Source organism: Amblyraja radiata, chromosome 16 (assembly GCF_010909765.2).
Source record: "Amblyraja radiata isolate CabotCenter1 chromosome 16, sAmbRad1.1.pri, whole genome shotgun sequence".
Taxonomy (NCBI): domain Eukaryota; kingdom Metazoa; phylum Chordata; class Chondrichthyes; order Rajiformes; family Rajidae; genus Amblyraja; species Amblyraja radiata.
In genome coordinates this window covers 12,322,064-12,334,183 of record NC_045971.1, presented here as the reverse complement: position 1 = coordinate 12,334,183, position 12,120 = coordinate 12,322,064, and the positions used below count along the sequence as shown (strand labels likewise).

Here is a 12,120-nt window from a genome sequence, read left to right as displayed (position 1 = left end):
AGGGGAAACAGTCTCTTTCCATCTTTTGATTTTATTACATTCTCCAAAATCTGTGGATATATCAAATGCACAAATTATCCATAGATAATTATCACTTACATACTTTATCTTCGAAAATATGTACTAATATATCAATTGGCTGCATTTACATGTGTGGGAATGACCAGGACGGTATTTGCAAAACAAACCGAAACATCTGGAAATAGTAGATCAAATAGCATCTGTGGAGCAAAAAGTTACCATTTGAAGTCCACCACCTTCCATCAGAAGTGGAAAAAGTAAAAGATTGTAAGATGGAGCGAAGGAAATAGGTAACGTTGCCTATTTCCTTTGCTCCATAGATGCTGCTGCACCCGTTGAGTTTCTCCAGCATTTTTGTGTGCCTTCGATTTTCCAGCATCTGCAGTTCCTTCTAAAACAAAAAGATTGTAAGATGTTACTTAAAACCATCTTTCGCTGTATCTTAAAGCTGTTTATTCCAATGAAACGCCATGAATCTGAAACATTCGGCTCATCTTTGATCAGTGACTGAATGGCTTCTGGTATTTTAGTAAACATATACTTCCAGTATTTTGTTATTTTATTTCGGATTACCATCATCTGCCGGGTTTTGCCATGAGGGAGTGCATTGTGCATCTGTCACCTCGAGTCTATTTATGATCTATATGTTTACATCGACTTGCTTATGGGTCAGAGTAAATGTTTTGACATCGGCCATCAGTGCTTCTAGTCAGGTCCTCATTTGTGACTGTCTGAGTTTAAATATCGATAATGTATTTCCATCTCTTGATCAGATTTGGATGCATTTATGCTAGTGTGGTTATTTTATTGCTTACAATACAAGGTGTTTCTGATTTCGGCAGTGTAGCAGCCTATTACATGCCTTAAGTTAGTTTTGCTGTTTCATATTTTAGCAAGCAGGTGTCTTCTGATTAAACAGATTGCCCACAAGATTAGTGGGGGGAACACGTTTTTGGTCACTATGTGCATTTATCATTGGATTTAATTAATTTCAATTTATAAAATGATTAACAATTATGAAACACGTTCCAAGTAGTAAACTTGGAAGGCAATGACGGGATCTTATACGCCATCGAGTTCGATTCTGTTTAGATTAAGTGGAATTCCTTGTACGATCAACCAAACATAGAAACATAGAAACATAGAAACATAGAAATTAGGTGCAGGAGTAGGCCATTCGGCCCTTTGAGCCTGCACCACCATTCAATATGATCATGGCTGATCATCCAACTCAGTATCCCGTACCTGCCTTCTCTCCATACCCTCTGATCCCCTTAGCCACAAGGGCCACATCTAACTCCCTCTTAAATATAGCCAATGAACTGGCCTCGACTACCCTCTGTGGCAGAGAGTTCCAGAGATTCACCACTCTCTGTGTGAAAAAAGTTCTTCTCATCTCGGTTTTAAAGGATTTCCCCCTTATCCTTAAGCTGTGACCCCTTGTCCTGGACTTCCCCAACATCGGGAGCAATCTTCCTGCATCTAGCCTGTCCAACCCCTTAAGAATTTTGTAAGTTTCTATAAGATCCCCTCTCAATCTCCTAAATTCTAGAGAGTATAAACCAAGTCTATCCAGTCTTTCTTCATAAGACAGTCCTGACATCCCTGGATCAACGATTGACCTTGTGGCGTTGTCAGCTCCTGTACCCAGCGACGTTGGATGTCGGTGTTTGTTGACAGATGGGCCTGGGACGTGCACGTTCAACAAACTGTCAACATCACGTTTAACTGAGCACTGTTTAAATCAAAAGGTGCTACAGACACAAGGCCAGAATCTGATCGGCTATCAGTAACGTTATAGTAATTGAGTGCTGCGTTTGGCTCAAGATTCCAGCATCTGCAGGTCCTTGTGTCTTGGTGTAATAATTATCTGGCAACTTTTCAATATTTTTATTTTGCCGGAGTGAGGAATTTATCAACACGAGGAATACAGCCAGGGAAGCTGGCCAGATATCACGGCCAGGGACATTTATTGGAATGCAAAACAGTTCGAAATATACAATTACAGCGAGCGGGATTCCTTCCCGGGAGGGTCTGTATTTGGGTGGAGACTGTGAATGGCATCTCGGGCGAGAGAATGTTTATATTGTTGACGTTTTAAGACATTTAGGGAATGATATGTATGCAGTGTTAAGATGCAGGGGTATAAACTATGATTCTCATCTACTTGGTGCCTTAAGGCTTAAAGATCTGCATTGGCCAGTAGATTAATGGCCATTAATCTGCATTAATTTAACAATGTCGATTATCTAGCGAATTCCTGTCAGAAGTCTATTTTTTCCTACTGCATTTGTCTTCTATGAGGCGATAATTGACCTATCAATATATTTACTATTTAAACGTTTCACTATTTATTTTTTGGCTCGTGCCGGGAGTAATGTCTTTATATGTATTGCTCCTGCAAGAACCTTTGACCCCCCCCCCCCCCCCCCCCCCGCGAGTTTAGAGACTATATCCAGAATTGGCAATCATTGGACAATGGGTAACTGGGTCTGTAAACCTCTGTAACCCTGGCACTCTGTATATTTCTGCTCATTGCAAATGTTACCCTAAATTCGTTAACTTCAGAAATGTCGGAAATGGTTGTTAGTGTAATGTTTGTAAAAATTATTTCACGCAGAATGTTTATTAAAAATGGAAACGTCCCAATAAAAAGCACATCAGCGCTGTGCAAAAAAAAGTTCAGTACAAAAGAAAAACCGCCGCCCATCTTGCCGTACACGAAACCCCTTAAAAATAATTAAGTGAGAGAGTATTTGCATTAGAAATTGAAAAATGAATAATTCTAACCGAATATTTGTCGTCAATATTGCAAGATTCACAAGTACTGGCGCTCAGGCGAGGAAGAGCGCCGGAGGAAATTTTGCCTTTCCTGCTAATTGAGAACGAATAAATGTCAACGATTGTAATAAGAATGAACTAAGAATGCTGGTTCGATATTTTGTCTTTGTTTCTGAATAATAATGAGTAATTTAAAACAAATAATTCCTTAATTTGCATTGGTTTGACCATCTCTTATCTTGTCCAGGTCTCTGGCTCTGGGGCATCAGTACTCGTCTCTCGGTTCCCAACCCATCCTCTGCGGTAGTATCCCGGGTCTAGTCCCAAAGCAACTCCGCTTCTGCAGGAACTACATCGAGATCATGCCCAGTGTGGCCGAGGGAGTCAAGATCGGGATCCAGGAGTGCCAACATCAGTTCCGGGGCAGGAGGTGGAACTGTACGACTGTCAATGACAACCTGGCCATCTTCGGACCAGTTCTGGATAAAGGTATTTCAAGCTGACACTCCCAGGCAAGATCAGAATGGCGGAACACTAACACACACCTTCCATTCGGGGGGGAGGGGCGGAGGGAGTGAAAACCGAAAAAGAAATTGCTATTTGGAGAAATGCTTACACTATGAAATCGCACAATCTTTTACTGAGTAGCCCCAAGTAAAATTAACCAAATGGTTATGGTTAGAATAACTCTGTGTTTAAGAAGGAACTGCAGATGCAGGAAAATCGAAGGTAGACAAAAGTGCTGGAGAAACTCAGCGGGTGCAGCAGCATCTATGGAGCGAAGGAAATAGGCAACGTTTCGTGCCGAAACGTTGCCTATTTCCTTCGCTCCATAGATGCTGCTGCACCCGCTGAGTTTCTCCAGCACTTTTGTCTACGTTAGAATAACTCTACACTGTTAAAACAAAATTAAAAGTTTGTATAACCAATCCAAATACATGCATTTGAAATAGCAAGTGTTATCGGGAATGTTAAACCGTGTTCCATCCAATCACTCTATAGTGTAGAGCTCTTTACTGCAAATTAAATTATAGGTTAGTCAATGCTAAACTGGAATTCTCAGGAGTTTGAGGATGACTAATCTGGAATGGAGGAACTTCAGAACTAATTCTTGTTATCAATTTCAATGGACAAACCAGTGGTCACATTGGAGGTTAGAACAGTTTGTTTTTAATGCGTGGTTGCATTGAGATGGAGAATTGGTGGTGAATTGGAATGTGTTAGTCAGCGTCAATTCCGTATAGTGCAAAACTCCGTGCCACGTTTTCCTCATTTCCAAATTTCTCAATCTGCCCCTTGCCGCTGTATCAACAGCCCCGAATTTACCAGGGAAATCCAAGTTTAAGAAACTTTTCTGTCTGGGATGGGGATGAGAAAGGGATCGATCCCTGGTGAGTCGTAAATTCCCACAAATTGTTGGAGGATTTGTGCTCTTCAAATCCAGGGTCAGCTTCACTGTATGTGTTAAGAAAAAATGCGTGTGTGTGTGGTTGGGGGGGGGGGTGTTGCAGTGTTTGTGAGGCATATAGCTACATCTTCAGAAAGTTGGGACGTTTCTAACCACGTTGTGATGACACTATTGAGATTGTGTTGCGGCTGCGCTGCCACTTACCTTCAGAGACCCATAAAGTCAACAAGTAGAACGACCGAGTTCTTCTCCTGCAAGTAATGGTATTGACTTATCATTGTCACGTGTCCTGAGATAAAGTAAGAAGCTAGGTACACTTCATACCATGTATGAGTGCAATCCCACCATTCCTACAACTGGAAGTGCAGAATATAGTTTTATAGCTACTGAGAACCCCAAAACAGGTGTACTTGTCTGTTTCTATAAATCTAAAAAAAATACTTCAACTAAATTCCTTGGTTCTCTTTTAATTTAAGCTTCCCCTCTCTTTACATCTTATTTGGCCAATTGTACTCTTAATGTACCATGTTTCCTTCTTGATCATTTGTCTCCCTCTCCCTCCTTCAATCTAAGAAGCCTTCTGGTTAACTGGTGGCAGACTGTAGTTTGCCAAATTCATTAAGTTCCCTGTTATTTTGTTCTCTTCAGTGTGCCTTTGTCAGCTCAAATGTGACCATCTTGCAGTGCAATATCAATTAACTTAAAGGTGAGGGGAAACTCGTTCCAGCAATAGACACAAAATGCAGGACAGGCAGCATCTCTGGAGAGAAGGAATGGGTGTCATTTCGAGTTGCTGCCTGACCCTCTAAGTTAATTCTGTGTCTATCTGCAGTGTAAACCAACATCTGCCGTTCTTTTCTACACATTAGTTTCTTGGCATTGATGTTAATTTTTGGCTGCTTACACTTTCGTGAGGTGCTTTTCCATATGCGCCTTCATTGAACATGACAGAAATGCAAGTACTGAAGAAAAACATTGTGATGCTGGAAATTAGGAATAAATTACTAGAAAGGAGTCTTGGAGCGTTATAGCTTGAAACTGGTCCTATGGCCTAACTTGTCCATGCCGACCAAGTTGCCTGATCAAGATTAGGTCATTATCTTCGCTTCAGTTGATCCAGCTTACAACCCAATGGTATGAACATTGAATTCTCCAATTTTAGTTAACTTCTACAAACTCCCCCCTCTTTCCCTGAACCCTGGCTGACCTTGCACTAGTTTCTCCCCTCCCTCTCCCCCTTTATCTACATTCCTTCCACCAACTACCCAATTTGCAACTTTTCTATCCTCTGGCTTCACAATTTGCAATTTTTTTCACCCTTTTGGCTCGTACCTGCTTTTTTTAAAATCTCTGGCCTTTGTCCAACATTCTGCCTATCAACCACCCACATCACCTGTGTTCGCCTATTACTGTCCATGCTTGTCAGCCCCTCCTCTCTACCAGCTTTCTTTCCCACTACCCATGCAATTAATTTGAAGAAAGGTCTAAACATCTATCCATGTTCTTCAGAGATGCTGCTTGACCCCCTGAGTTATTCAAGCATTTTGTAACTTTCTTTGGTACACCAACATCTGCAGTTCCTTGTTATTACATTTTGCCTGACCAAGATAGTCCCTGTACCTGCTTCATATGCCTCCAAACCTTTTCAAGCCATGTAGCATGTACCACAATCTCTAGCACTCATTCCATATTATGCACTACCCTCTATATGAAAACATTGCTGTTCAGATCCATTTAAAATCTTTCCCTTATCACCTTAAGCACCATGCTCAATACTCGAGTACTTAAACGAACGAGTACTTAAACGAACGAGTAACAAAACTAATGTGTCAAGCTGAGTTTTCATTGGGACATATACTGGTAAATTGTTCTTGAATTTGGCCTTGTTAGATGGTTGGCTGAATCATAATTTTGTTTGTGGCAACATAAACAGAAATCACCCCCACATACAAGTCTAAGATTTACTTTAGACTTGGTGCCATGATTATAATTGAGAAGGGATAAGAATAACTCAATTTGATAATGCTACCAAATTCTAGTCCATTTACCTTTTGTTAAGTCACATATTCAAGTAAAGAGGAGTGGAAACCCATTTGTTTTATCTTTCAACATTAAATTCACCCTACTGCACCCAAGGGTATTCTTACTTATACCTACTTGCAAAAGCACTTAAGATAGACAATAACTGAGATTGAAATGGAAATAGATGTCTTTTGATTTATTTTTAAACATCAAATTTAGTTTCATAAAATAGAGTAAGTAAAAATGTAGTTCAATTTTGAATTAGCAATTAAAGACTAATGAAATTTAGTTTTTTTTAAATTAATGTAATTGTTTAAACAAGGTTATCTATAAAGAAGACAATTCCATCATTTATTTTCATGGTCACCAGTGCAATTGCCAACATGTTAAAGTTTGAAACTTGGAGATTTGTTTAGTGTCCTTTATTTTAAAACTGAACAAACCTTTGCAAAGGAACAATTTCCATAATGCGGATTATTATCATAGGTGCAAATACTACAAGGTAAATCAAATAGAAATGTTGTTGTTTGCCGACACACAAACTATAAACAGTAGTCGGAAGTGAAATACTGGGATGGTCAGGTGACTCATTTTGGGATTCTGGAAGAGGATGAGGTAGTGTTGGAAAAACACTTCAACTTCAACAAACTGCATGATAGATATTGCAAATATGTGAAACATATTCACATGTAGGTATTGGTTCTTAAGGTTTTACAGGATTATATGGAGCAATATATATTGGTGGCAGTTTTGCATGCTGTATAACTTTTCATATCATGTGTATTTGGATGCTTTATGTTTGAGTCACATATGGTACGTTTATGTGTTTATAATACCAGTTAGGGTGTGAGTCAAAGTTTGGATTGATAACAAATTCTTCCAAATTTATTGTAAACACAGTATATGATGACTGTTTATGGTATGATGCATTGTAGTATGGTAACAGGGTTCCAGACACGTAATGTTGGCCATGTTCTCTGTTGCCTCTATTGCAATCTCTGGCTTTAAAGCTAGTGTAGCTTTGGTAGTACTAGATGAACAGCCAAAAACTGGCATTTAGTGCTGTATCACCTGAAGTAATTGGATTGAAAACAACATCATACAATTCCATAATGTAAAAAATGCCAATTATTTATATTTTAATAATTTGGCATTTTTAACTAATTCAGTTTGTAATTCAGTCATGCTATCAACTATCTACCAATAATGGCATTGTTATCATTGAGTCTATATATTAAAGCATCATGGTTACCTTTCAGAGACTTGTATATCAATAAATCCATTATTCCCAAATATTATCGCGTGAGATATCCAATATTAGAAATGTTGTATTTTAAGTAAGATATGGATGACTAGAGGATCCAGATATTTGTTTCTGAAGAAGAAGAAGGTGCCCTTCAGTCTGAAGAAGGGTCCCGACTCAAAATGCCATCTGTGCATTTTCTCCCGGAATGCTGCCTGACCCACTGAGTTACTCCAGCATTTTGTGTCTTTCACTGACACACATAATCTGGTTATTATTGCATTGTTTTATGTGGGACATTTCCACGTGCAAACTATCTGCCCATTTCTGATATTATGTTAGTGACTTCACTTCATAATCAAATCATTAATGTTGGAATTCTGTGAAGTTTCTACGTATGCCAAAATTTATTTGTTTTATGCCGAATCAAAACTTCCTCAATATTGATATGTTCCAAACAGTTACACTAGCCATGTTAAGAATGAGTAAACGAACCTGCACATCAACACAATCACAGTATAAAGTCACTTGGATGAAATACTGCGAATCTGCATAGATCTATCCAATAAAATCATACAAAATATATGTGGCGTTGTAAAGTATAAGGCTTCACTGGCACACAGTATAAGTTTGAACAAAACTGTTGAAGGCATTTTTGGAAACACTGAGGAGAGAGTAAATTGAAAATCAGTGCAGGATTCTCTTTGTAGATAGCGTTCCAAACAAAACAAAACACAAGGAGCTATATGGTGCTGAAATAATTTCCATACCTTTGCCAGAATGTGCAAGTGAAAGGTTTTGGGTGGGGACCTATATCAGGACTTTTATCACCAAAGTTGGTGAGCTATCTACACAAAAGGAAAATAATCTCTAAGGTAATAATGAGCTGAAATATCATATCAGCAGGCCCTTTTCAGTTATATTGTTAAAAGTATGTTGGTTTCCACATGCCTGACTACCCCAGTTGAGTTTACTAATTATCACCACATTTCTTTCATTGCTTGGCTCCCTACCAAAATATGTGTCAGTTGTAGGAACATTCTGCTTGATGACATCTCGCTTTCCATCTGTCTCTGCACATTGCATATCTCCTGCATTTTCTGCCGCCTGAGGCCATTCTTGATTAAATTGATATGTAGAGAGCACGGGATGAACTGGTGACTTCTTGCAGACAGATCAACAAGTGATATATATGTTCCGGTTTATTGAGTTGCTGTCCTTCCCTCCGTTGATTCAGGTCGTGGGTTAAAAGCCCACACGGGCACAACTAATGGTAGAGAACTGCAGAAGAGCTCTCTATGGGTCAGACATTTGACCCAGGTCCTCTTAGATGAACTAACAAAATCCCATGGTAGAATTCTGAAGAATAATACTGGAATTTCTCCCAACATCCCACCCAATATTCAGTCTGAAGAAAGGTCTCGACCCAAAACGTCACCCATTCCTTCTCTCCAGAAATGCTGCCTGTCCCTCTGAGTTACTCCAGCATTTTGTGTCTACCTTTGATTTCAACCAGCATCTGATGTTCTTTCCTACACATTACTCAAGAAAACCCAGATTGTCGTCTTATAACATTGCAGGCCACAAGAGAATGCAGGGCATTCCTATGTTATAGCAGTAAGAATACATCCGTGCATTCTTAATTAACAGGGTGGCATAGTGGTGCAGGGATAGAGACCCAGGTTCAATCCTGAACTATGGTTGCTCTCTGTACTGACTTTGTATGTTCTCCCTGTGAGCGCATGGGATTTCTCCAGGTACTCCGATTTCCTCCCACATCCCAAAGATGTGCAGGTTTCTAGGTTAATTGGCTTCTGTAAGTTGTCCCCAGTGTATAGGATAGAACTAGTGTATGGGTGATTCTTGGTCGGCATGGACTAGGTGGGCCAAAGGCTCTTGTTTCCACGCTGTATCTCTAAACTCTATAATACAGTTTAAAATTTCCAAAGAACATGAATGGCACTTTATAATTAAAAGTCTTTCTTTCCCACAACAAGAGTCATTCCTGCTACATTGCCAAGTGTAAAATTGATCCATCTTGGCTTCATAAATCTGAGGTTTGATTGCAATTGCTGAATATTTAGGGCCTGTCAGATCTTGGCCAGGGAGATATAGGGCTAAATGTGCCGCTCTGGCTTGGATTCAGCTACTCCTGAGTATCAAGTCTCGGACATTTGAGAACCTATTCTAAGTCTAGGAAATGAAGAATGCTGTGGTGGATTACTGGATTTCATATTACGATTTATTGTGTAAAATTATAATATGGTGGTCTAAAACTTGGATTCATATACAACTGTAATTTTATCTATTACTACACTAAGTAGGGTGTATAAACATGTTGGTTTTGAGATAAAGCCATGGGAAACCAATTACAAATGCTTAAAGAATTTAGATGAGGTTTCTTCTTTAGCTATTTTAATAATGTTTTAGATCCCTTTATTTTAAATATGTTAACGCCCAAGGCAAAACTGGAGGCATAGATCTGGAACACAATTTTGTAACTCCCACAATGCAGCATGTGATGTGATATGCATTTGGTAAATGGTTTTATAGTTTTTGGAATACATCTCAGTTTATGCAATTCGTATGTCATTTCTTAAACATTTTTGTGTTGTTAAATCTGCATGGTATGGTGGATTTCTACTCTGATCAAATTGGTAGTATCATGCAACATTAGTCTTTTTGACTGAGTTCTCTCAGCATGAAGCTCCAGTGCCTATGCAGCAGCCTCATATACACTGGATGAATGGAAATTCATAGCAAGCTCATCCATAGTGTTACAATAGATTTTCCTGGTGAATTATGCTCCCAGTCGAAGGAATATATTCCAAACACAATCCCTCTGAACACTCAATATATTTAAAACTTGTCTGCCCTTGTGCTATTAGTAAGACAGGAGAGCTACCATTGAGCCAGAAATGACACCCTTTAGAGACATATGGTGTAGAAACAGGCCCTTCGGGCCAACTTGTCCACATCAGCCAACAAGTCTCAGCTGCACTAGTCACACCTGCCTGCATTTGGCCTACATCCGTCCAGATCTGTCTAGTTACCTGTAAAGCAATGTAAAACACAATGCAAGCATTTATTGCTTGTTGATGACAGCTTGCTGTGCATTAGAAATTGGTGAACATTCAAGGCTTACCTGCCCTTCCTTCCCACAAGTCGCATGGCGATATCCTAGTTTTTCTGCTGTTCTTTCCATTCAATCTTTTGCATTTCCTCAAAATGGTTTAGTTCAACTGTCATTTATTAAGCGTTTGCCCCTATTTTCAGTAATTGGTGGTCTTATGCTTGATTATAATGCCATATTTTTCCATGTTTTTAATTATTCCTGGTGCCACCTTCATCTTTATTTGCAGAAAGAAACTGTTGCTTCTGCAAATTTTAAGATATGTACCTAACTAAGAGATTTTGAGATTTTGCTGAACGTTAGGGTTTCTCATTTGGTGACCTAGGAATGGCAGAAATAAATGAAGTGGTGAGACTTCTCCTGTCTCTTAAGTCCAGAACCTACTGCCCAAGATCCACACAGAAAAACACCACACAAAGCCTCAAATCTCAGTCAGCGGATTTATAAGAGCCTCGGATGGGAAACAGAAACACTTTTGTGGTTGGGACTTATGGCGCTAATAGCAGTATAGAAAGTAACATGGAGATTCAATGCAGATTTGTCCTACAATGAGAAAATTAATCACGCACTCTTCAGGACTTTCCATTCCAAGCCCATGAGAAGCCAAGCAGGGTGTGGGGAACATTATCCTGTGAGGAAACCTTAAGCAGACTGAGCCCGTCTGCAGTCTCAACTTTAAAAGAATGAGAGGTGATGACATTGAAACAAAGACATTCTTATGGACTTAAGAGGGTGGATGCTGGGATGGCGTTTCCATGGCTGGGGTTTCCGAAACCAGTTACAAAAGAAGGAGATTAGGACTTAGACGAACACTTTCTTCATCCAGAAGATGGTTAGTCTTTGAAATGATCTGCCCAAGATGGTTGTGGGGAAGGACATTTGCTGAGTGTATTCAATTCAGAGATTGATAGATTTTTGGATAGTGAGTAAAGTAATGGTTATGGGGTTAGGACAGGGAAGTAATGCTCAGTTAAATGATTAGCCGTGATCTCATTGAGAACAGGAGCAGGTAAGGGGCCAAATGGCCTTCTCCTACTTCAGTCTATTTTTATGTTAATACATGAATACCACACATCCACCCTCTGGTGTAAAGGTCTCCTATATCCAGCACAAACGGCTTTCAGTACAAAATACAACAAGAATCACTTTACACCCTGTGACTGAGAAATGTGATTGTGCAGGTCAGTTTATTTCAGCACTATACCACTAATAATGTATTATGGATGAATTGTAGCGCAGTTATTATTATCTCCTGGTATTCCCAACACAAATCATCTAATTCAGGATCTGGTGTACATCAAGGGAGTTTTGGAGCATTGTGAGGTAATGGGTGCATGAAGGCCTGGGAGCAACTGGCCTTTCTCAAAAGTCTTTTTGTTGTGATGTACAGGCTGGACTAGGACTGTAGTAAACTATGTTATGAGCTTAAGTGGTGATTCTTGTGTACTGCCTTAGTCATGTCTGCTATTCTTACTCTTGCACTTTGTTATAATTGTGCCCATGTATAGTAAG

General features: G+C 39.5%; 1 protein-coding gene across 1 annotated transcript in view; it reads left to right on the top strand.

Moving 5' to 3' along the window:
* wnt3 (Wnt family member 3) overlaps nt 1-12,120 on the top strand; it is a 59,086-nt gene that overhangs the window by 23,911 nt on the left and 23,055 nt on the right. The window contains exon 2 of the mRNA XM_033035100.1: nt 3,050-3,291. Coding sequence (XP_032890991.1) covers nt 3,050-3,291 — 242 coding nt within the window. The remainder of the gene's footprint in view (nt 1-3,049; nt 3,292-12,120) is intronic.